At 39.9% G+C, this 27,280-nt stretch overlaps 1 protein-coding gene across 1 annotated transcript in view; it reads left to right on the top strand.

Annotated features, from left to right (window-relative positions):
• The window catches only part of bbs9 (Bardet-Biedl syndrome 9), a 196,700-nt gene that overhangs the window by 88,423 nt on the left and 80,997 nt on the right, over window positions 1-27,280 (top strand). The window contains exons 19-20 of the mRNA XM_067600493.1: window positions 14,516-14,698; window positions 25,396-25,645. Coding sequence (XP_067456594.1) covers window positions 14,516-14,698; window positions 25,396-25,645 — 433 coding nt within the window. The remainder of the gene's footprint in view (window positions 1-14,515; window positions 14,699-25,395; window positions 25,646-27,280) is intronic.

Here is a 27,280-nt window from a genome sequence, read left to right as displayed (position 1 = left end):
TCTTAAAAAATGCAAATAATTAACTTTTAGTCATTACTGAAGCAAAATGCCAAGCTTCTCAAATGTTAAAATGTACTGCTTTTATCTCCTTTATATCATTAAATTGAATCTTTTTGTTCTCTTGGTCAGACAAAATAAACCCACTGATGTCACCTTGGGCTCTGGGAACTTATGATGTGCATCTTTCACAGTTTTTATGACATTTTAACGACTTTTAATCAAAAAATAATCAACACAATCAATGAAACATGGGTTCACCTGCAAAATGTTGCTTTAGTAAATAAAAAATGGCTATAAGTGATGTTTGCTCTGGCTGGATACTGTTCAGTTTGGGCAACAAGAAGACATTTTTTACAGCTGGTGTCCACACTATCCAGTTTGTTACAATATTCAAATATAATGGCCTAACATAAGGTGACTGACTGATTTAAAACACATCGTAATCTGCCCTGATAACATGTAGATCCCCGAACAACACATCTAATGATAACAGGAGCCTGAATGAAGAGAAACGACGGCCTGCAGCTGCATTACATTGTTTTGCTCCTTAATTGTTAGACGAGATGAACCAAGCACCAAGACCACCATGATGACATTTACTTTGTATTACTGAAACATCTGAAAATAGGAATACTGCAAACATTAGGCCACGTTCAGACAGACAACAGCACTGCTTGAAAAAAAACAGCGTCCCTTCATTCATTTGTATGGGAGCTCTGCATTGCACAACAGGGTTGCCGACGCAGTGGACTTCGGCAAGAAAAGCAGAACTTGGCTCCACTTGTACCAGAAAGAGACACAGTCTCATCCAGCAAATATGTGCGCACATTCCTGGTAGATTACTTGGTTACTTAAACGCTGTATTTCTACACTCCTCCCTATTATAAACTGCGATATTTGGGTATCTGATCATCGTCCAAACCCACGGATCTATAACTCAAACTGAACTTCCTGGATTGTCCACATTAGGTGAGCAGTCTTCGAATCAAATATGGAAAATGAAACCAGAGACAGAAAGATATAATATATGTTTAAATGTTTAAGGGTGCAGTTTCCCTTCAGCCTATAATCAAGCTATAACATTTTCATACTGGCCAATAATTATTTTGAGATAAAGCGGTTTGAATACTGCAGTTTCATCACAATTCATGACGGATTCCAAACTTCCATTGCTTGAGTGAGCACGTTTTACAGCGAAATTAAATAGCGATAGATTTATGTAACATGTGATATGATTATTAACTACTTTAAGCAGGAAAAAAAGAGCAGGTTGTGACGAGGAGAAAGCAGAGGAGGCTGGAGGAGGAGGTGGTGGTGGGTGGATGGGGGGGTAGTTGGTACGTTCCAGAACTTTCCACAGCGGATGATAAACCATCAAAGGTTGGATCCGGTTGAGTTGCCAGATCCTATCACCTAATCCTCCTCTCCCTCAACACTCCAATGAGGCTTGAGTAAATAACAACTCCTTTTTTTTTCTCCAGCTCTTTTACTGTCTTATGTCTCTTTAGATCTCCACTGTCCTTCTCTACCGACCTCTCTTCCTCTCTCTCTCTCTCTCTCTGCCCCCCCCTCCCCACCCCCCTTTCCCCTCCTGTGTTATCAGTAGGGGTGTAGACAGACAGCGTTATCAGCATTGTGTGTGTGTGCTCTTGTTTTGACCACAGACAATAGTGGTTACTGTCTGTCTGTCTGCCTATCTGTCTATCAGACAGTGAGAGAAGAGATGCTGATCACTCCATCACTCACCCACCAGATCGCTATGTCTCCACCGTCTGCCGCTTGTTTACCTCTCTGTCTCTTACTGTCTCTCTTTGACTTCATTCAGTTTAATTTGTCGCCATGAAATTCACTCCTGGAGCTTGTTGGTATTACTTCTTTTACTGCTTATATTAATACTGCTATTAAATAATGAATAAAGTTTAATTTAACAGCTAATTTGATCCTTTTAGTTAACAGTTACTTACATTTTAGAGGCTACCTACATACAGTTAATTGGTTTCCCATCATTGTAATTCTACTTTGTTCTATATTTCAGGTGAGGTTACTTACTTCTAATATAAAACACTGACAGGAAACCATGCGTCAAAGCAAAAACATCATTGCAAGTATTGGTGAGATTCTCATGAAATCTGATAAAGATTTTCATGGCCTCCAGTAGGTGATTGCTATTCATTTCAGGAACCTCCTGACTATTTATCTGGCACTGTCATCAGGTCAAAGCTTCTCCTGATGGCCAGATTTTCATTAAATTTGCTTTTGGATTTTCATGGTCTCAGGAGAATTAATCCCAGTGTTTCTGGATAAAACTCAGCTCCTGCTGTAGTGCAGAAAAAATGTCCATGTTTATCCTAATTTTGGACTTGTAGCACACAGAGTATCTACAGCTGATTGCCATGAAACTTTTCAAGCAGATTTAAGCTCCCTGATTTTAAACTTTAGCGCCACCTGCAAGCAAACTACTGATAAAGCTTTGAGTAAAGCTGAATCATCGCTATGTCGTTTGTGCCATTGCACACTTTGGGTGTAAGGACCATTTCCTCTGAATACATACAGTATGGTTAAAAGACAAAAAATTGCACAATACACCGATGACTAAAGGAATAAAAAGCAAAATGAAACAGCCCAGATGTGTTATTGATGATGAAGTGAGCTATCTGTGTTTGGTATCTGTGTTCTCTGTGTTTGTATTGTGTAGTCTGATAGTGTTAGCTAGTGTCTGACAATTTGTAATGTTTAGGTTAACTCCCTGAAACCCTTCATACGCCCCTGCAGTGTTTTGAGTGCTCTGCTGCGTGTGTGCAGGTGTTTGGCAGCAGACATCAGGCTTTGCAACACCAGAAAGGAACTTAAACCAGACACATGCTTAGATATTTGGACCTCACCTCGCCTACAGCTTGGAAGGTCACTCTGTGTGTGTGCGTGTGTGTGTCTGTTACAGTGCTTCCATTACTAAGGAAGTGTGTGCTTGTGTTAGTGAAAGCACATTTATTATTGTGTGTGTGTGTGTGTGCATGTGGAAGGGCGGTTAATGAAAGTGTGTGTATGTGTGTGTTAGTGCTTGTACATGTGTATGTAACTGTATCTGTGTGTGTGTGTGTGTGTCTATTAGTCATCCTACACACGGAAATGGGCTCTGTGATTCCAGCCGTCGTTAAACTGAGTTTCTAATTGGCTCTTTAATTAAGACACGGAAACACTGAGCTTGAACACACACACACACACACACACACACACACACACGCACACGCACACACACACACACGGCCATCTATAACACATTAATCTGACCCCGACATGAACCTTCTTCTACTGTTTTCTTTGCTTCTTTCACTTCCCTTATTCCTTCTCTCCTCCTCCTCCTCCTCCTCTCTCTGTCAATGCAAACCTCTCTCACTCTATTGCAATTGCTTTTTCATCCATTTCCATCCAAATGTAGCACATATTTTAACAACAAGCAAAAATTTAATTTATGTATGTTTCCATCCGCTGCTGTTATCCAAATATTTGGAGTTGGATTGTCGAGATAAACAGTCGGTGGTTCTAATTTTCCAGTCAGGGGCCATTAAACAAGCAGGAGAAGAGGATGAAACGAGATGACGTAACTAAAAGAGCATCAAACAGCGAAAACAATGGCGATGATGATGATTTTTTAGGGGGGTGGGGGCATTTCCAGCAGACAGGAAACAGATTCAATCCGGGGACTGGCGGTTATGTATCACGTGCTGAAACCGTTCAGCCGCCGCGGCGCTCAGACGTTTTCTGCGTGTTTCATGTGTTCATTTAAGGAGCGTTACAGTCTCGTCGTTGCTCCACACACATCTGATGTTTTTCATCTTTCGTCTCTCTGGATGTTTAAGTCACATCTTTTCATGTCACGTCATGATTTATCAGCCAAGTCTGTTTCCGCTGCACTTTGTCGCATTTTGCTTTTTATCGATACACCAACTTTTCCTAAAAAACTTTCATTCCTCGTACCTCACTGTCACTCATCTCTCCAAGTTCCTTATAATCTTATAATTCTTTTCCTGTAAAGATGTCTTTCTCCTTTCTTTCTTTCTTTTTCTTTCTCTTTCTCTCCCTCTCTCACTCGCTGTCGTCCTACAGGGAGTGAAGTGTCCTGCCACGTCGCTTTCTGCCAAAACAGACTTCTGTCATTTTCCACTGACACAGATAGTAGAGTGCTGTGTGTGTGTGTGTGTGTGTGTGTGTGTGTGTGTGTGATCATCTGTGTGTATCCGTAGTTGCATCTGTATATCCTATATGTTGTATGTGTGTGTATATATGCATGTATTCATATGACTGTGTGTGTGTTTGTGTGTGTGTTTGTGTGTGTTTGTGTGTGTGTACGCATGTATTCATATAACTCTGTGTGTGTGTGTGTGTGTGCGTGTGTGTGTGTGTGTGGCTTGGAGTCCATCCATGCTGCTTGCTGTGGCTAACTGAGCAGGAAACAACTAATCTGTTGGCTCTGTGGCGCATACACACACACACACACACAAACACTCCGCGCTTTGTTTCTCATCTGTGTCATTTTATCCGAGGATAAAACTCTGGCAGCGAATTATTTTGATTCATTCTTCCACTTGCAGCCATGTTGACTTTTACTAACTTTCACTTGTGTTTGACAGGAGCCTGTTTATTTTTGGCTCCACGTTCACTGCGTTTCACTGACTTCTCCGCTGATACCTGAGCTGCTTTCATGAGAAACACAGTTTTAATAAGTCACACACACACACACACACACACACACACACACACACAAGTGCCTTTTGCTGCTGCTGTAGTCACCGTTAAACACGGCCAGAACACAGACACCAAAATCACCCAAACCATAGCCAAACCATATCCCAAACATGGTGTTGAGTTATATTGTAGCTTTCCAATGTTGCAAGTTTGATAGTGTAACATTGCACAAAACAAGGCCGCTATTTTCCAAATATTCTGACCTCAGTGTGTCCAGATGTGTTCCAGCTTAGACATGAGGTGGAAGTCATGCCGGTGACAATTTTAGTGCAGAGAATTAAAAAAAATGGGTAAAAAAATCCAAAACATGGCAGGAAATAGATACACAGAGAAGATAGATACCAGGTTAGAAAACATATACTGTCATTGTTTACATTCAGATTTAGCATATAGCATGCTAGCTGGCTGCCATGTAGGATGGTGATGCCTCATGGTGCTTCGTATATATCAGGGGTATTCAACTAGAGAAAGTTTCTTGAAGCAAAGGTCCAGAAAATCATAATGTCTATAACTATTCAGTGTGATATATATTTAAGTAGCCTCGTAGTTGTATCAACATCTGCATGTAATCAATACCAGACTGTCAAATCAAATGAATTCAATACAATTCAGAAACTTTTTGACAATATTTATTGTCATGTGACATAGAACTGAACATATATGTATGACTGCTGATATGTTTAATGTAATATTAATAATCTCATCTACTAAATAAAATAGGGCTGCATTTGAAAATAAGAGAAAATAAATAAAATGTTCAATAAAAGTGCTTAACTTCAGAAAAATAAAATAAAGAGAGCAAAAGCTTGAATTTCCCCCTTTTCTGTTTCACATCATGACTTTCTCTCCCTTTCTCTGTCTACCGTAAAGACTGCAAAAGCTGCGCCAGTTAAAATAGAAGCGCCCCGTCAGGTTTTAAATCATAACCTTCTGTCTTGGCTGTAGGTCTGGGTCTGTATGGGACAGCTTCTGGGTTAGTGACCTCTGTTATAAACTGTATAAGGCTATATTCAGACTGTAAATAGCACTGTGAGCTGTGTATTACTGCAGGTGAGAGGATTAAAGCCAGTTTACGGTTTGCTAAAACACTGAACAGCAGTATATAGAACTATTAGGAAGGATTTTGCATCTGTGTAAAGTTATCCATGCAGTAATAATCTGTCTGGACGATCATGAGGTAAACAGCACAACTGTGCCATTTATGTTACAAAGTAATCCTACAGGAAGATTAAGCTAAGCTGCGTCTTTTCATTGCCCCCGCCGTGCCGACACAGCGGTCACGTTGGAAAAAAATGAGGAGAGATATATTGGTTTACATCCTGCGTCTTGTGCATAGTCAGGTTTGTGCCACTAAAACAACTGGTAAAGATAAGGGAAAGATCATGTTTTTGGTTAAATATTGAAAAAAAGTAAAACAGGAAAAACAAGAACACAGAAAACATCTTTCCCCTTAATCTCAACCAAGTGCTTTTAGTTGCCTCGAGTGCTTTGAGTCGCCCAACGATAACCATGAAAATAATCATTATGTTTTAGTTGCTGTGAGTGGATATTGTATTGCAAAAGCAGATATTGTAGAAGAAAACAAATGAAAAGTGTTGACAGTGGACATTTTCCAGATATGTTCAGTAGTGTATGAACATTTATGCAACCGTACAGACGTATCCATTACAAACATTTCCTCAATATGTTTATCGACATATTGAATCCAGATGGCTTCATGTTGCTTTCAAAAGTAATTGCTGTTGCGAATTACAAGAAACGTAAATGTATTTTTTATGAGAATTTAGTCTGAAAAACATCCACCGGTTCAGCCAATCCAATTCAGACTTTAGTTCTGGGTAGAATTTGTATAATTACTGCAATATTTCCATTACCCGTTTTTATTTATTGCAACTTTGATGCACATTTGAAAGGTTTTTTACAATATTTTGAGCCATGTGAGAGACAAAAAACTGTACCCTCAAATTTTTATATGTATATGAGTTGTGTTCTGTAATTTGGTGGTATTCCCCTTTTTTCCTCCTTAAAGTATTCAGCCTGTTCTGCTTCCTGATTGGTTCCTCCACATGTTGCTTATTTTAGCCACCAAACCTCATGCAGGCCATCAGCTAAAATGACTTCATTTTAACCACAGCCACATAGTTTGTATATATGTGTGTGTGTGTGTGTGTGTGTGTGTGTGTGTGTGTGTGTGTGCTCTCAATCATGCGTTTCCATAGATAACGGTGCCCATGATTTTTTTGTTTTCGGTACATTTCTTGTGGCTTTGGTACATATGTGTGCATATCTTAGTCCATTTGTGCGTGAATATACAAACATGACTGTTTGTTTGTGTGTGTCTGTGTGTGGTTTGTAACTCCAGGAATAATGTAAAATGTTGGACGCCATTAAGCTGTTGGTCTGTGTGTGTTTTGGGGGATGGAGTACAGGATGGATAGAAAGAGAGTAAAAGAGAGAGACTATTTTTATCATCACTGTTTAATCATATGTATAGTTTTTCACACCATAATCTTTCAAAGTTTATTCTAATGTAACTTAGTACATTTACTCAATTACTGCATTTAAGTACAATTTTGAGGTTCCTGTATTTTACTTGAGTATTTCCACTTTGCATTTCTACTCTGTTACATTTCAGTACTGCACTTTTTACACCATTACATTTATTTCACAACTTTAGTTACTGATACTTTTCTAAGATGATTATTGTCCCATTTTAAATCTTTGGGCTCAGACCTTCTTAGCCTTTAAGATGCTTTTGGGAAATTGGGATCTGATTAGTATTTCATAAGTAAAATGATCCGTTTATAAAATATGCGTTCTTATAAATTAGACTACCCAAGTGCTAAATGGCCTTGTATAGTGTTAAAGTTGTTATATATAACACATTCTGTCACCTTCCTAAAATAATGGTCATTTTTTGACAAAAATGATTTTTTTTGCCTGAATCATCTCCTCATGATGCCAGACACCTCTGGTAAAATCACCTACATCCTCATTTGAACAAATCATGTGATTCTACCCCTGTAGTATAACGGCCTAGGTCAAGAGTGTGACTAAATCGTCATATTTTGTAGTTATTTAGTCTTTTTAGTCAGCAAAATAGCTAACCCTAACCCTAACCCTAACCTACTTGCATTTAGCAAAGAGTGGAAAGGCTCCAGACTCTGTGCCTGTTACAAGTGATTACAAGGCTTTCTGTTAACTCTTTTCTGCCTTTTAAACAATATTTCATCTACAGTTTTTGTCTCATTTTTTTCCACATTACATAATCTAATTAAGAAAGATCTGCTAGAGTGTATATATGTGTATAACTAAAAAAATTACAAATAAGGATCCTCTTTACTTTTGTGTTTTTATTTGATGAAAATCTCAATTGAACATAATATTAGTAATCATAACATCATTTGATTGTAGTATTATAGTAGCCTGTTGTGCAGTGTCTGTGATGATTTTTTGTGTTTTCTGAGAAACCTGAAAAAATGAGGCCATTATTTTAGGAAAGTGACGATTTGATACTTTTACTGTTGATATTCTAAATACTTCTATTCTTTTTGCGTGTTTTTTCATTGTGGTTTTTCGACTTTTACTTAAGTTAAAAGATCTTCTTCCATCACTGCTAACTATAGACTGTTAAAGGACCATAACTGTCTAAAAAAATACACTGTGACAAAGTTCAACAAAGGTTTAAGAGTGCAGGACTCAGCAGAATGTCCCTTTTATATATGTTGAATAAAGTTTTTCACAGACAGGTCAGGAGGTCACGACCTCTGCAGCTTCTACTGCAGGTTGTTTGAGGTCACCAGCAGTTCAGCTGCTGACTAGTTTGCATGTGTGTATGCAAATGAATGGATGTCCAGGTTTGTCTTTCCGTGTTCAAAGCATCATGTTTTCTGCGTGTGTGTGTGTGTGTTCTCTCCTATTGTACATCTCTGTGTGTAAGTAGCATGTGTGTGTGTGTTTGTGTCCGCCCATGTGCATACTTGGGTTCACATATGTGCATGTTCTTATATCGCTGGTTCATGTGTGTGTGTGTGTCCAAGCTAAATGTGTCTTTGTGTTCTCTCAGCTGGCATCAATCAGTGTGGAGCCGAGCTGCTGCCAACAATGGAGCCCTTCACTGGACCCGGAGCCTTTTATCAATACACACACACACACACTTCAGAGACCCCGGGGAGAAGGTGGTTGGGGTCGTGTGTGTGTGTCTTGATGGGAATTAATTTAGTATGTGTGTGTGTGTGTGTGTGTGTGTTGCATAGTACAAATCATGCATGAGGATATCAAGAATTCACATGCTGAAAGTTCAGAGTTTTATGTGCCTGTTTCAGGTAATATTTTGTATTTTTGTGAAGATCTGTTTGAGTTTTACAGAGTCACATTTTGGGAATAGTTCAGTGTATTGTGTGTAAATTTTCAATATCTGTGCTCATTCATTTAACACAATATGCCAAACTGCTCAATGCATCAGAGTTTAAAAAAAAAACTTTGGCTTATTCAACTTAAATTGAAAAGTTTACTTATTTTAATCAGGGAATATCTGACAAAAGATTAAAAGAGCAAGAACAGAGAATACATTTTTGGAAAGGGTTAAGGTTAGAATTTAGGTCAAGCGTAGGTTTAGGGTTGGGGTTTGATCGGACATTTAGCTGCTTGTGTTTTCTCCTACTAGTTTCTTATGCTGGTAGATGTTCTTCAGAGTGAAAATGCTTTTCAGTAACACACATCTAACAAAGCCATTTCTACTGAAAACCACTCGCTCATTCTTGAGTAAATCAACATAAATACCGCATGCCTTTTTGGGGTTGCGGTGAGGATATCAGCGAGTGAAATCTGAACTCGAAGTCTAAATCTACATCCTATGTGTCTGCGGCCGTTGAACCTCTTGTGTCAAGTATAAATCCAGCTTTTACACCCTGTAGTTGTGATGGTAAATGTTGTGGCATTTTGTCAATGAGCGTCCCCACAATTACAGAAATTAGAATTGAGTATGTGTGTGTGAGAAATGTGAGAATTATGTGTTCATTGATAAAAGAGTGTGAGTGTGTGTTTCTAACTTGAAATACATGTGTGAGTGACACGGCACCTGTAGATGACCTTATCCATGACTGAAAGCCGGGGACTTTTTCGGGTCTACCACGGAAACGAGGAGAGAGAGCGAGAGGGGAAGTGAATCGGACTTTTAGTTCATTCTCATGTACCTATATGTTTTGTAGTTTCATGTTACGCAAATCAAAACGGCTTTCTTTGGCAATTGCTGCTTAACCCTGACACACACACACACACACACACACACACACACACACACACACACACAAGCTTCACTTAAGAGTCTTCCATCTCTGTTTTTGCAGTATCAGATGGCGAAGGCTGAATCCATTTGTCAAACAAACTGCCGGCGTACGTCGGTGCTCAGGCCTGCAGATCACTCATTTATCTGAACTCACACTCGTCCATTAGTCCCAGATCTGCTTTCACCTCTTTTTTCTCTCTCTCTCTCTCTGTCCGTTCATCTCTCCTCCTCCTTCCTCCTTCCTCGTCTCCCGTTTCTCTCCTTCTCTTCGTCCGGCTTGTCCTTTCTTGTCGTGTCCTCGTCAGCATCGGTCTTGCTCTGTCATCACTCGTTCACGCTTCTCTCCGCTCATCTCCACTCCTCTGTGCTGTTGTAATGATGGAGAGGGATGGAGGGATTGACCCCCGGCTGAGGGTCAGAGTTCACCTGGTCCCACCACACCTCATTCATGCATTCACTTGCTCTCTGTTAAACACACTGCTGAGCTGTGTACTTAAGAAAAAAAAAAAAAACCTCCAGAAGAACTTAAGCTTCACTTGTGCTGCTTTTCCTCGTCTTCATTTCAAAGCAAGTATTCAGTTTCTGTTTGCTCCTGTCCGTGTCTCTGAACCCCGCAGTCGCTGGAAAAACACACGATTAGGTTTATGAAAATGCTGCAGTTTCTAAGTGGAAGCCAACTAAACGTAAGGGGCGAGTGATCAGAGCTCGCCGAGGTTTTCACAACCAGCGTGAAGTGAGCAGTTTATTTGAACTCCGCTGTGTTTCGTCCTTTTAGTTAAGTTTATTTTTTCAGTTGTTAAACAAGCAAATCCACCGTATAACAGCTTGAAAACTAACAAGAGCAGTTTGTTGAGAGTCAGAATATAATCCCAAACCAAGTACCGGAAACAACTGTAAACATAAGGGATTGTAGGTAGTAGGGATGTGCAGAGATCCCAGTATTTGTATCTGTATTTGTTGAGGCAGCAAAATTATTTGTATCTGTATTTGTATTCGACTAAAAGTGGAAAGAGGCTTAAAAATCCTGTTTTTGTTTTTATGACACTTTTAATTTTAGAAAATTAAAGAGTTACAATAAGTGCTCATGAATAAACTACCTTATGAAGGAGGTCCCCACATCGGGTCTTGAACTGGAGTCTCCCAGATCATAGACGACTGCGCTGATTACTGAGCTAAAACTTTACTCATCGTCTCATTGCAGACAGACCTCTACCTATTTATACACCCATAACACAGAGACAGCACACCATGTCATGTGTAGGGAAGAACTTCAATGGTGATTCTTGCTTTGCACTTTTCATTTATTGCCTATTTTTTACAACCTAACTTTGTGGAAAGGAGAAGGGGAACAACAGGTTATGGAGAGTCTGTTGGGAGCACTTTGCTTGTGTCAGTAGCTCAGCTTTATCTCTGGGGAACAAATACAACAACAAATGATTTTTTAAATATTTGTATGAAACAAATATTCGTATAAAACCCACTATTTGTGCTTTGCCGAATAATGTATTTGTATTGGGGCACACCCCTAGTAGGTAGAAAGACAGGAATACACTTCCTCCTCATTGGAGACCAAAATATAATCCAGTCTGGACTGATGATCATGTTCAACTGTTTGAAAACATTATATTTGTGCAAATGTGTAAAAAAATAATGTAAATATTTCATGAAATACCCCACTAGAAAAGTCTGTATCTTGTATCATACATGGAGGACAGCAGCTGTTGCCAGTTTGGATTCACAGCAGTTACAACTTATTGAAATGGGAACCCAAGCTCCCAAGTATTGCTGGAAGTAATATTTTTAGTCATTTCTTGTCATAGCAACGTTTTCTTTAATATACTCTGCTGTGTTACAAATCAACAGCAGACAAGAGGATTATGCTGCAGGACTGGTTTCTGTGTATCTTTTCATACAAATTGACTTGAGAGATTTTCAGTGGAGTGTTCCTTTAAAGGATTTATTTATTTTAATAGTTTCGGCCATCACAGATCATCATCATCACCCAAAGTCGAGTATGATTTTCCTCCCGATTTGTCCTTTTTTGTCTTGACATGGCTGAAGAGGCCGACGTTGCTGCTTCTCAGTGGGGAGTATCGTCTTTTCCAGCCTGTCGGAGATCTCTTCACGAAGTGCAGCTGCTGCACAAACTCTCGTTTCTCCATGTTGCACTGTTTTGACCGATGTCTTCACAGTTGGTGGTGTCATCTTGATGTTATCTTTGCTCTGTTTCTGACCTCCAGGTGCCCGCCGACCAGCCTGCTTATGTTTGAGAGTAGAGGATCCTTTTAGGTTAAACATGACTCCAGCGTTCTTACTACATGGCCAGTGATCTGAGTTAGTGTTTAATGATGGTGGTGACCATATGAGTAATAACAACATTGTTGTAATCATGTTGATTGCGGATGACGACATAGCAAAAGAAAAAGTGAGAAGATCAGACAGGCTGTTAACAAACCTCCACATTAGACAAACTCATTTAAATTACTAAAGCTGCAACAATTAGTCAATTAACTGATTATTTGATCAACAAAAAAAAAATTGACAACATTTTTGATTATCGAATAACTGTTTTAGTCATTTTTTAAACAAAAATACCAAATATTTGCTGGTTGCAGCTTCTCAAAGTGAGGATTTGAAGCTTTCTTTGCCATAAATGACAGTAAACTGTATATCTTTAGATCAGACAAAACAAGACATATGAAGTTATCACCATAAAATTATAATGAGCATTTTACACAGTTTTTCTGACATTTTACAGACAAAACGATTCATTGATTAATCTAGAAAATAATTGTCAGATTAATAGATAATGTAAGTAATCCAGGCTGTCTGTTGTAAACATCCGTCACAGTTTACAGACTGACTTCCTGGTTCAACTTTAACCTACTGTACAATAATCCAGATCCAAGCCATTAACATCATTAGAAATGATGAGCAGAACTATGAAAATAAGACCAATGATGTGATAAAATGGATATTTTTTTATGCGTTATGACCTTTTTGCATTCCCATTGGCAGCCCACCAAACATCACATTACTTCAACTTTTCATCCCAGAGAGTAAAGACCAAATCAACACTGAGTTGTGGTTGTCAAGTCGTAACGTAACAGCAGCGAATACAGTGTTGAATTTTGCTCTCCAGTGACCACACATGTCTTAAAAACAACATGTTGTGATGAAGTTGTTCTGGATGAATTAAGACTTGCGTAAATGAGAGTAAATCAGCCACCTGACAGAGCAGACTGTGACAGTAATGAAGGAGCTGCAGACTCGATGCTCATAAAACTGTTTACTCAGGTTGTGCAGTTGACACTCGGAGCCTTTTGGGATAGATATGTGTTACAGAAAAAAAATGCTCTCAATCAAAAAGAACCAGATCCTCAGAGAACCAGAAGATGATTCATGATTTGTTAGATATTATATTGTATTTTCAATACAGGAATGTAGTATTTTTAGTGATAAATGCCTTGTTCTTGTAAAATAAGGCAGCATGTGTGTAATAAATCAGTGAAATGGCCTCAAGAGGGAATGTTTTCAAAAATTTTCACACTTCAATTTCATGGACACGTTTTACTTTACTGCATCTTCAGGTTTCTAAACTTTGAGTCTTACTTTGGAGAACACTTGAATTGTGTTTTATCTTGTGTTTTAATGTTTCGTAGAGCAAAATGGTACAAAAACAGAACAGCTGTCGTCCTCTTTTCTGCAAAAGGTTGACATCTCCAGGTGTTGAGTTGGAATAGCATCTTTACCTTAATGTGATGAAAATCCTGTTCAAACAGGATGTTAAATGGGGCAGAATATAGTGAAAGATCAATCTAAAGTGTAAATATGTGGTATATCAGTGTGTTTGATTTGATTTGATGGTTAGATTTAATGTTCATGTTTACTAATGCAGGATGTAGGACTATAGGACGCAGCACTATTTAATATTCACTGTTCTCTATGATGTTTAAGTGTCTTTAAGCTTGACGGCCATACCTTCTTTTGAAATTGAAACATGTTTGAAATTCGCAAATTGGCAAAACAATTTCACCCACTTTTGTTAACTACTGTTTAAAGGTCAATAATTTACTGTCGTGCTAAATTTGTAAGCCGACGTGCACTAAAAGCGCTCAGAATAATGGAAGGTTTGAACACTTAAAGTAAACACAGCAAGTGATCAAACCTCATCTGCTGAGGAAGGCTGTGTGAGCTCAGTTTGCTCTGGAAGAAAAATGCCCTCCAACCATTTTGTGTCAAAAAATAATTCCCACCAAACTGAACCAGCGGCTTTTAATTTAGAGGCTGATAGAGAACATTGTTCCAACTAATTCACTTATTTGATTAAGGTATGTTCAGTAATTTAATAATGATTTAATTATATTGGAATGATGCATGAAGTGGGTTTGTGCAGGCCAACGATCCGCTGAGAAAGCAGTGAATCTTCAGCTACCTTATCACCATGGTGATAACATTATAATCCTCCCCTCCTCCCTCCTTCAGGTGATGGCGCTCGCCGAGGCGGCGGAGGAGAACCGGGCGCTGCTGGAGGAGGCGTTCGTCCGTCTGCGGAGCGCTTCGCACCTGCTGGTGCTGCTGCTGTCGCTGTGGCAGGGCCTGACCCCCGACCAGAGTGCCATACTGGAGGCCACGCTGCTCCCGCTGCTGCAGGACACACCACAGCTGGTACGAACACACACACACACACACACACAGTCACACACACAGTCACACAGGAGGCCATTAATATGTCATCCATCTGCAGCTTGCTCAGTAAACACAGCCCGGGCTTAAACACACACTCTGAAAACTTTTGAAATACATTAAGTACTCCTGGTCCCTGAGGAATACACACACACACACACACACACACACACACACACACACACACACACACACTCTCTCAGCCACTCAACACTCACCTGTCAGCTCTGCGAGAGAGTGTGTTCTATGGTACCTGTTTATGATTTAAGCATTAAAGCTGTATGTGTGTGTGTGTGTGTGTGTGTGTTGGAATAGACACACACAGATACACTCATGAGGTCAAGGTCATGATAAGTCTCATGAAGGTGAATGAATGACCTATAATCGCCCTTTAATCAGACTCTGACTCGGACATGAGTTTGAGCTTTATGTGTATGTGTGTGCGTGTGTGTGTGTGTCCGTGTGTGTGTGTGTGTAGTGTGCGTAGCGTATATTTCTGTGTGAGTGTGTGTTGTGAATGCTGCGGGGGACTCAGCACCGTATAAACAGCCGTGTTGACAGAGCTCCTCCATTTGCTGCAGTCAGACCACGAAAGATTTCTCACCCCACAGAGACTCCGAGAGTGTGTACCGGTGTGTGTGTGTGTGTGTGTGTGTGTTAGTTTTTCCATAGCTCTGATCAATCCCCTGAACCTCTCATTACCACTAAGTCTATTTCCAGTCTCCTATGACAACCCCACGTCTTTTACAAACACACACACACACACTCGCTGCGTCTTCATAAACAGCAGAACATAAAATATCTTTTACAGGACACACACACACACACACACACACACACACACACACACACACACACACACACACACACACACACACACACACACACACACACACACAGATTGTAGACAGAAATAGGTTGAGAGGGTCAGTTGATGAGTCTCAGAGTGCTGTGTATGCAAGTGCGGTTGTGTGAGTGCATATGTTATTTTAAATAGGATTAATGGCATTAAGTGAATTAGCAATAATCAGTGTCACGTCCACGACATTAAGACAAACAGAAGGTCTGAGGAGCTATTTTCAGAAATCACAACACAATCTCCAATACAGTGCTGCGACAACAAACTGGAAGAGATGGTGACGAGCACAATTTTACAACACACGCTCCAATACGGCGCTGCGACCAGGGTGCGATTTGCTGGGTGTGGGGGGGTGGGGGGTGGTGGGGGGCGTTGGTCTATATATCCCTGCCTCTGCTGAGTTATTTTTATCCCCGAGTGAGTGCAAAAATTTATCCCCCTCATAGTGATTTATGCTGCTTCACCCGTAGACTATTTAAAATATCTAAAATGAAAATAGGCTATTAAAAAAAAAAATCTATGTAAAATGCTGCAACGTGAGAAGAGTCTTTAGCGTGACAACAGAGATGACTCTGCATCTAGGCTACGTGATGATGCAGTAAGTGGACCAGAGGTCGCCTCCTTCCCTGCTCGGAGACTTGCAGAGATGTGGGTAAAGGAGGGGCGACACAGGAAAGCATAAATAGAAGACAGGAGACTGTTTTCTTACTCATAGTAGTCATATACTGTAGCCTGTTTATTTTTATGATAACAGCATGTTGTGTTATTTCATGTCGTGATTGTTTTCTATTCAATATTGAAGTTTGCTGCACATAGAGATGAATTAAACAGCGACTTACAAGAATATCTCCTATGTGTTTGATGAGGAAAAGACAAGGCGTGAACTTGACATCACATCCCTGAGAGTGAAAATATGTCGCTGCTTGATGAAAAAAATGGTTCAAAGTATTCCTGCAAATGCAATGTTTTATTAAAGTTCATAATTATTTTATAAATGTTACTGTAACAGCTGCAATAAATAGACTAATATGCTTCATAGTTTAGGCAAGGCAAATTTATTCATATAGCACCTTATCCTGAACAAGGCGACCCAGAGTACTCTATGGAAATACTGAAAAACAAGATGTAAGTAAGTAGTAAGAATGTAGTAATCTATATAGGCCCACTGTGGTTCTGACTTCTCCCCCTCTGATTTCGTTACAAATTGCATCCTGACTGCAACATTGTACTCACCAAAGTAAATGCTGAAATCAGCAGGTAATAAAAGGTCAAGTTCAGTTTTTACAAACTAAAATGTCCCTTTGAATAAAAAAGTAAAATAAAAAAACCTTTGTGCAAATTTGCTGGTTTGTGCACACAAGCTTTTTTACCATAATTATCAAAAAAAGTCAAAGAAAATCTCTGTATATCTTATTATATGACAGGTGCACTAGAGGAAAATTATTATCGTAATAATAATAAAAGCAAAATATTAACTTTAAATTTCCAGTGTATCTAAAATCTCATATCAGGTCTCACATTCAAACAGTTACTCATGTCCTCAAGTGAACATTCGGGGTGTTAAGAGTGGACATGCCACCATCACACTCTACTTCTTGACCTTTGACCTCCTGTGGCCTCCGTGCAGGTGAGGTCATTCCAGGTGAGTCTCTCAGAGAGTTTTCTTTCAGTGGGATAAAGACCAGGAATGTCACGGATCAGAATAAATCCACGGAGAAGAATAGAGGGAGGACAGAGAGGAGAGATCTCCATCTCTATTTGTCATTTATTCAACCATTCATCCATTCATCTGCCACCGTTACTGCTCCTTCATTCATTTATTCATTTATTCATCTTTAATTCTAAATATGGCATTATTTTTGAAAAACTTTTGCAGGCATCATTCATTAATGCATTTGTTATTTCATGCAACCACTAGTTTGATGATTCTATAATCGTTTCATCTGTGATATTTTGCTTAAATTCATCCAAATGTGTGATGATGATAATTATGATGATGAGATGTAATTATCCACAGTCTTGTGGTCTGCAGGATGGTTCAGTAGCCTTTCTGGTGGGATCCCACTGTCAAGAATAACATTTTGGTAGAACTTAATCTGTAATTTGACGGTTTTGGCATAAAACTGGTCAAATCTTAAGATACTAACCAAACAAGAAGCCATTTATATTCAAATTTGTCCTACAAAAGAATTAGAAACATGGCTTTTTTTATTGTTAATGTGCTAATCTAACTGAAAATGACCTTTAGTTTTCTAGATAATTGAGAATAAGAGCATTGTTTATATATTTAACCACAAAAATTAAAATCACAAATAGCATGCAAATACGTAAGTCTGAACTATAATTTTAGTCACCAAAAATATTTTTTTGTCTCAGAAACACTGTCCGTGCTGTCTCAGCTTTGACTGTCATAAAATCATAAAATTAGTCACCTGTCAATCAAAGTAAATATAATGTTGTATTTTTACAAAGAAACATGCTGCGGTCTGCGAGTCCTTTCTTAGCTCTGAGTAGTGTCTATGGAGCTTAAACCTCAACCAATAAGAGAGTTAATGGGACAAAACCATAAGTGCTCGCTGCTGCTCACAGATCCTAATACTGCTGTCATCTGGACAGTAAAATGACTTTTCCTCTCATCCCATTAAACAGACATCAACAGACACTCTGCTGCCAGAATAAACATTGAAATATGTAACCGAACATTAAATGACCTAAGACCTATATGTCATTCATCACATTAGCCTAGATTATGTGATTATCCAGCTGAGGTACAAAGTGCAACAAATGTTAAAAATTTAAAAAATGTTGCGTCTGCCAGTCAGAAAACAAGGTTTTTTTTTTCCTTCCCAGAAACTTTGTGATTTAGACAAGAGGCGTTCTTCTGACAGTACATGTACACACTCAGAAAATCTTTATCTGAAGTTAAATAGAATGAAAATATTTAGAGTAAGATGGTGGGAAAAAGAGAGAACGAGGAGGAGAAATTCCTCCTGTCTGCACGAAAAGAAGTGGATAGAGGGAAGAGGAGGAGAGAGGAAAGGAGGAGCGGCAGAGGAAATGCATCTGTGTGGTATCTAACGAAACGTCTCATTTAGTTGCAGCCAACCAGAACACCTCCTCCTCCTCCTCCTCTTCTTCTTCTTCTTGCATTCCTTCCTTTTCTCTTTTTACTTTTTTCTCCTCCTCCCTCTTCCTCTCTCCTCTCACTCCTTATGCTTCTCTCTTCCTCTTTGAACCTCCTCATCCTGCTTCGTCCTCCTCCACCTTGCCACCCTCCTCTTCTTCTCTCACACTCTTCATTCTCCTCACTCAGACCACTCGGCCCAGTTCAATTGGTTTTGACCCTCCGTCCAGACTAAAATGCCGTTTTTTTTTTCTCCCCTGAAAACAGAGCTTCTCCAAGTGTGTAATTTGAAAACGCCAGCTTGACGTTATAGTGTGTACGGAGAAAACAGAGCTTTGTAGAAACACTGTCATATCGGTAACCAAACATGGTGGCAGTAACATCTTATTTCATTGTTTCTTATTGGCGTTTCATCGGAAGAGGAAGAAGAAAAAACACCCCGATGGCGGACGGCTACCACTTCTCTTTCACTGAAGTTGTTGTAATCTGCACACAATACACAAAACGTCAGGAAGCCGCCACAGAAACGGAAACAGTATACCGTTTCTTCTTTGCTGGTTTTCTGTAGCTGACTTGCTCGTCTGTCCTCCACACGCGCCCCATTTTGGCGTTTTAATGTGGAGGGAGGTATTTGCATAAACGAGCTGAAACGCCTGCTGTGGATGCGTGACTTTTTTGCACGAGAAGAGAATTTTAGGATTTAGCTGACGTAGTCTCACTCACTCATTAACCTCATCTGCTCTTCTTTTCTCTTTTTTTTGATCCTCCTTCCTCTCACCACTCTTCTTCATCCTTCTTTTCTGTCACTGTATCTACCGTACTCTGTCTTCCTCCTCCCTCCTCACCCTCTCCTCCACTTTTCCTCCCCTTTCCACCTGCATTCTTAGTTTACTTCCTGTTTCCCTCTTACTCATCTTCCGTATCTTGTTTCTGTCTTCATTATCCATCCCTCTCTCTCTTCTTCACTTTCCTCTTTCCCTCTGTTTTCTCTGTCTCTAGTTTCCCAACTCTTGTTCTTACCTCTGTCTGTTTCTCTCTCCTCTCCCCTCTGCTTCTCCTTCCCCTCCCTTCCTCCTTCCTTTTTTTTCTGAACCTCCCTCCCTTGTTCCTTCGCCCTCTCTCTCTCTCTCCCTCTTTTGTCTCTTTTTCCATCTGTCACTCAGCTCCTGAACAGAGTTGCTGACGCTGTCTGTCTGCCTGCTATTCTTGCGTGACCCCCACATTCTCTGCCCTCTGTTTACTTTACCAGAATCCATCATACAGCCGCATAGCCCGCCTCGCACCAGCTTCCTGCGCTCCTAACCAAAAAATTTCTATATGGCACCTGAAAATGTTTCTTTAGGCTTGTACCACCGCAGAATCATTTATAGGGCTGTAAAGGACATGTTTAGAAAAAGTTCCTTGCAGCACAAAGTCAAATAGTTCTTTGAGCTTTATGGTGAAATAAAGAACCATTGAGGAGAGGTGAAATGTTCAATCAGTTGAATTTCAGTGCCACATAGGTTCGTTTCTTTATTTAACCATGTGTCGTTTTAATATGAAACATGTTAGATAGATCTTTGAATCGGTTTGGCTCCATATGACTGCTACCCAACCTAAGACAACGTGACAAGAGCTCTCTCTGTACTCAGCCTGGTATACAGGAGGTTGGACAATTCTGCACTTCACAATTTATGTCCTTTGCCAACCTTCAGGGCCGGTGCTGGGAGTACTTTGCTGTACTTTTATGTAGAGATATGAAAACTAAAAGTTGTGATTGTAGGGGTTGTGGATGGGTGTGTTGCATGGAGACCTGATTTTGCATCCAACACACATCTGCAATCAAAGTTAACTTTTTTATTAACTGTTAACCTACTCCTAACCTTAACCCTAACCCTAACCCTAACCCTAACCTTAACCCTAACCTTAACCCTAACCTTAACCCTAACCCTAACCTTAACCCTAACCTTAACCCTAACCCTAACCCTAACCCTAACCTTAACCCTAACCTTAACCCTAACCTTAACCCTAACCCTAACCTTAACCCCAAGCCTAACCCTAACCCTTAACCCTTAACCGAATGTTTTACTTGCTTAACCCTAACTGCACCAGTCCTTCCCTAATCTTAACTTTACCCCATGCTGCCATGTGCAGATATTTTGAAATGTGTGAACTTTAAAAATTGCATTGAACATAATCTTGGGTTAGTATTGGGATTGAATGACGAAGCACCTTAATCCCGTCAGTTATATGTTGGTGTTTGTGGCCTTTGAACTGTTTTAAGAAGGAGGAGGACCGCACACAGACTTCCTCATCTCATCAACTTCTTCTTTTATTCAAACAGCATTATGCTGAATCTAAGCTGAATATTGGGATCATCATTGAACGCTCAACCAGATTTCTTCAGACCCTCTGTCCATCGTCCCATCCTTCCTCATCTCCATATGCCTCCATTGCTCTATTTCTTGGTCATTTTGTCCTCAAACTATACAGAAAATATTAACGCTATATCACACATACTTTATTGACATGGTTTTCATTCCATAATACAATATCCACCAATGAAGAACTGACACTTCTTTGATATCTGCTGCTTTCATTTTAAACAAACTTGGACATCTGAGAAAATACGACTTGAACATTAATATTTATCCAGACAGTTGGTAAATGTTTGATGTACTTTAGTTAATTAAATTTGCTCATATTTAGAATTCACTCCACTACACTTAAAATCTCACTGCATGCTATTGCTTTCTATTGAAATTACAGGTTCCTTTGTACCATATTAGGGCTTTTGATACTCAGTAAGCAAGCATTTACAATAATTGGTCGCATTTAAAGTTGATTACACCCAGAAGTTGCACAGTGGAAGAAAGTGTAACTGTTGTACTGTATACTTAACTGTACCAAATGCAGCCTTTTGGGTATTTTTTTTTCAGTAAAAAGAATTCACTGATACGGTCAAGGGAAGTGATTGTGTGAATGATTTTTTCCCCAGAGATTTACTGTACGACATTGTTTTCACAGAGCCGTAACCCCGGCTTCTCAAATGACTTTCCCAGTCATGATGAGGATGTCAGGACTGAGAGAGATTGCCGTCTGAACCTTTACCAGTCTCCTTGGGAGTCCTCCAAGGTTGTGTGCTGGGCCCGGGAACATTTTATCCACGGCCGTTCCAGCAATGTTGCAATCACATCTGGGATTTCCCTGCTGTCGAACCTAATTTTCCTTATACAGTCTGTAGATGTCTCTATAGCTTTCACTGTATATATAAATAAAATAAATAAATAATAGTCTTTAACCATCCATGTACATCTTCATCCAAAGTGACAATAACAGTGAAATGATGAAACTACTCAGGTGGCTCAATTAGTGAAGGAATAGACACGGTAATATCCTTCAGTACACCTATTTTTTTTTAATTATGTTGTTCCAGAGAAACATGAGTACATTAATGGAACTGAAACTTCAATTCCCAGATCATCATTAGAAGTAATTACAATAGAAAAGCACAGGTTCAGTAACATGGTGGACCAAAGCTACTGCAAGCATTTACGTGTATTTCACCTGAACCAGCTTCATACAGTTTTATCAGTGGTTTGAACGCAAACCACAGGATTAGATGACAAATATCAAATTTTACCATGAATTTAAAAGCTACACTACTATTTAATCCTTCTCCTGATGATGGGAACTGTCAAAGAGGCAACGTATATAAGCAATTTATATATTCATGCATGCTCATATCGTATAGCAACCATGGTAACCATTAATGCAGGGATACCCCCTGATCAATCAGAAAGGGGTTTTATTAAAAAGTGAGTGAAACACACAGTAACTATCCCCTTGTAATATTACAGCACAAGACTCCCCGTCTTTATGTTATTGATGACATATGAGGTCTAGTTGCCATCTGGACTAATAATGCTCATAATAAATTATATCTTTGTTAGTTCTTTAAATAAACAAACAAGGAACACTTAAGTGTTGAATTAACCTGTTGTCAGTCACAAGAATTAGATTTTCCCTGTATGTCCATGTAACAACGTGTCTACACAGATGTTGCTCTCCTTGACCTTCTCCTTTTGTCTACACAGGAGGCATTCAGGCTCAATGTTGAGTGTAGGTCGTCTGTATTTTGGAAGCACTCAGAGCCCAATGCACAATCACTGTAGTGACGCACATAAGGACAAAAGACATGAACCATATGCAGGCCATGTGGACAATGTAGTGGCTCAGAAGAAGCATATCTGTTCATTCAGATGTGTGTTATGTGTCTACATGGCATAACACTGATGATGACAACAGTCGCTGTTCCAACTGTCCAATCAATGAGTTACCTGTCAGTTCATATAAGGTTATGCTTCCTTCTCTTGTTTAATTTGTAAAAAGTCTGTGTCATCTACACATGTGAGAGTGTATTGTGCCTGATTAAAATGAGATCAAATAAATTCAGTAACATAGAATAAAAGAAATAAGACAAATAAAGTAAATACAAGTGAAAAAGTTTATTTGTAAGCATGTTAAAAGATAATACTGACTCAGGTCTTTTGAACTGGTAGTGAGTGTTCACCTGCACAGGCTTTCCCATTATTGAAACACAGGTTAATATTCACCAAGTAAAAACTCGTTGCTCTCTGAACTGGTGGGAAAACTTTACAAAGCAGTCTCTTTGTTCTTAAAACAAACCTCACCCTCAAAAACACCTTTCAACACTAAAAAAACCTCTCCCTTGACTCAGCGCGAAACGTTCAAGCGGTGAGCGTTAGATAACACAAACATCCTTTGTCTTCAGAGATCAGTGAATAACACAATCCCTCTCTTGTTGCCGGGGACGGGAAACATACTTCTCTCCTATTTCTGCACTTTGTCTTAATTTATCGCTCTGGCCGCGTTCCAAACCTGCACCGCTCCACCTTTCATTGCTTCCTTTCTTCTCGTTCGGGGAGGATGAATGTCTGCAGTTTAGGGTTAAAGACATTTAATTTTCCTCCGCAGCATGTGGAACGTATGTGTCAGAATGTGCGCGTGCACGAGCGTGCCAAGTTTCCACAGAAACCTGCAGTTATGTTGTTCCAAGTATTTGATAACCTGGTGAGGTATTGTGGTAAGAATAGGTCACCCACCTCCCATCTCTCCTCCTCCTCCTCCTCTTCCTCCTCCCGCTCCTCCTCTCTCATTTTCTCTCTGTCCTGACTCTTTTTTTTTTTTCCCCCTCTGCTGTCTTCTTCTCTTTCCTTCGTCCTTATCTCTGCTCGTCCTCCGTCTCCTCCGCTCTTCTTATTCTCCGTCTCTAATATCTGCCTTCCTCTCTGTCATCATCTCATCTCCTTGACCTTCTACAACCCTCTCTCTCTCTCTCTCTCTCTGTCTCTCCCTGTCTCTGTCTGTGTCTCTCTGTCATCATCATTACAGGGTTGATTACCTGTCATTATGGCTCATTAGGGGCCTATCAGCATGGCGGCAGGCAGGGGGAGGAGGCGGTGTGAGGGGGGGGATAAGGGAAAAGGGAAGGGTGGGAGGGTACCTGTCAACACTCCCCCCTCCACCTCCCTCCCTTCTCCCTCAGACTCACCCATCCAAAGTCACCCATTCATTCTGGTTACGGGTTCAGAGGTTTGTAGTAGCATGAGTTAAGACTCTGTGTGTGTGTGTGTGTGTGTGTGTGTGTCCCGCCCTTTCGATTCTACATGTTTTATTATTTTCTTGCTCTTTTATAAATGTCAAGAACATCGTTAAAGCATCAAGATTTAAAGTCAATGATTGGTCATTAAATCTTTTTCCTTTCTTTTCCTATTTGTCCCCCTCCTCTTTTCCTTTCCCCCGACCCCGTTTCCCTAGAAATTACGTCCATATGCGATGACTAAATCGCAACAGCAAAATACATTTAGCTAGAAACATAATGCCGGTTGGATTATGTTTTCTTTAAACGTAATGTTGTTAATCAACATATTTGGCAAGTTACAAAAATGTTCAATGACAAAGTAGTTCTGTTTTTCCTCCACCAAAATATCCAATCTTGCAGTACAATAACCACTAGTAGAAACTGCAGCAATATTAAACAGAAAAGTCAACATTTTTATTAACATTTAAGAGAAACCAGGATCTTTCACTAACTTTTTTAACTTGACTGGGATGCAAACTTTGATCTCTAGTGTTAACGTTCTGCATCTTGTACACCCGTCAGCCACCCCAACCACCTCCCTCCGACTACAGTGCAGCTACATAAATGTAGTGCTAATCCAGGCTGGGAATCCAGCGTAATTGGGTAAACAGTTTAGTAGTATATTAATGTAATATCTTGGAGACAGGGATGCTTTCCTCAGATCTCTTCTCTTTATCCTCGTCTTCTATTCTAATCATTTTCTCTCTTATGCTTATGTCTCCTTCTTTTACGTTACCTGGTATATCTCCACTGCTCCCTCCTCATCTTTTCTCCTTCTCCTCTTACCCTCTTCTTCCCCACTATTCCCCTTATCCTTCCCTCTTTTCCTTCCTCTTCCTGCCCTCTAACCCCCCCTGTTCTTTGTACAAGCTTTTTGCACCATTCATACAGAAATGTATGTTTATATAATTGACTTATAGATGCAAGGTAATAAAAGAAGAATAAAAGAAAAACAAAAACCAAAAAACTTTCCTCCTCTCTTTCCTTTCTACCTTCATGACTGAATGAGTGAGTTGTGGACATTTTAACATCTGTCTCTCGTCTCTCCTCAGGGCTGGGAGGAGAGCTGCGACGCCGCCGTCTCCCACCTCCTGCGGACCTGTCTTTCACGGAGCCCTAAGGACCAGGCCACATCTCTGGCCCAGGCTGGAGGCCCCGTACTGGGCCTCCCCCGTGACACCGACCGCCTCAAGAAGCACATCACCCTGATGTGCGATCGTATCGGCAAGGGAGGCCGCCTCACGCTAGCCTCCGAGGCCAACGTCCAGGTCCCTGCGCAGATCCAGAACCTGGCCGCTCCCGGTAAGTCAGAGAGGGGGGGATGAATCATACAGAATCATACAAAGACAGTTTATATCATGACATGTTCAATTAACTCTTAAAGTCATGCCAAGTGGAGTACAAGTTCACCAAAATAAAATCATGTTCAGTTCATTCGGTACAGAATTAACTAATAGAGGATAATTCAGTTAATTCAGCTCCTAGATTGATGCTTCTCGTTAATCGCACTAATTTTTCTGAACTATATTTTATCCAGTTCAGAATCACAGCCTGGATAGATGGTTTTATCTATAGCTCATGTTACAGCTCCATTTATCTCACAGAGTTTTTCAGTTTTTTCTCTTTGTAGATAAACGCTTCCAATTAGTATTTTGTGTCAGTGTAAATGGGTTCATCTGAGGCCGACCTCACCAGAAAAACAACCGCATCGGCCATTTGGTCAAATGCTTAAAACGATGTACAGTATGTTTGTGTTTTCCTGACATGCGGCCGCTTCTCTTATAAGCAAAAGAGGAAGTAGTCTGATGTAATTGCATGCCAGGAAGGGAGCCGGAGCTGAATGGTTGGGTTTAAAAAGCATTTCACTTTGACATCAGAAACCATGGCCGCATCCCATTTCCTGACAACAGTCAGCATTGGTTTCTTTTAGTCATGACTACTGTCTTTTTCAAGTACTGTGCAAAACATCTTTCCTCTTTAGGGAGTCCAAAACTGCCTCCCAAGGACTCACAAAACAAGAATGCTCCCTTTAAAAGGTTTTACTGTATTATATTTAGAAAAAATACAATGTTTTGAGTCCAAAGTGGCTTTTCATCAAGTACAGAAGTATTAAATGACAACCATATGATCTTATTCAAGCCGTAAGCAATCAGTTTTAGTTGCCTAAACTCAATTATTAATCAGTGGCACATCAGAAAATGCTTCCATGATCCACCTTACAATATAAAGTAAAATTTTATAGTAGTATTTTGTAATTTATAATATATTTTCTTCATTTTTGTAATGTATTTTACCATTAATTGCTATCCAATTTTACAGATTAAACAGCAAAAATGGTGTGGTGTAGTCAGATGAATCTGTTGCGTTTTGCTAAAGCTGTGTCTTGGTATTTATGAGTGTGTGTGTGTGTGTGTGTGTGTGTGTGTGTGTGTGTTGTTTTACTGTGTGTTTTGGTGGACAGCCTCATATAAACTGGTCCCCTGGTGAAGATTTTAGGCTTCGGCAGGCAAAAACATGAAGCCTATTCATAGTACACTTTACAGCCAACACACAGGCTTGTATTTAAATGCATCTGTACACACACACACACACACACACACACACACACACACACACACACCCTAAGAAACACTCACAGACACACACACACACACACACACACACACATGCAAAAAAACATGGCAAACAGGTTACACACTTCTGACACATATACACACCCACGCCAGATATACAGTGCAGACAAACTCATAAAAACATGAAATTACACACATACAGACACACTGGCACGTACAGTTGCATTTGCAAGGTAGACACACACACTATACATACACTCTTTTACACACAAACACACACACACCTTACGGATCATTTAGTCTTGGCTGAGGTTTATAGAAGTCTTTCTGACAAGATCATCAATTATGGCCTGTCTTCTCCTCC

The sequence above is a fragment of the Thunnus thynnus genome, chromosome 10 (genome assembly GCF_963924715.1).
Source record: "Thunnus thynnus chromosome 10, fThuThy2.1, whole genome shotgun sequence".
Lineage (NCBI taxonomy): Eukaryota > Metazoa > Chordata > Actinopteri > Scombriformes > Scombridae > Thunnus > Thunnus thynnus.
Note: the sequence above shows the minus strand (reverse complement) of the source record. Positions and strands in the feature narration are given on the sequence as shown.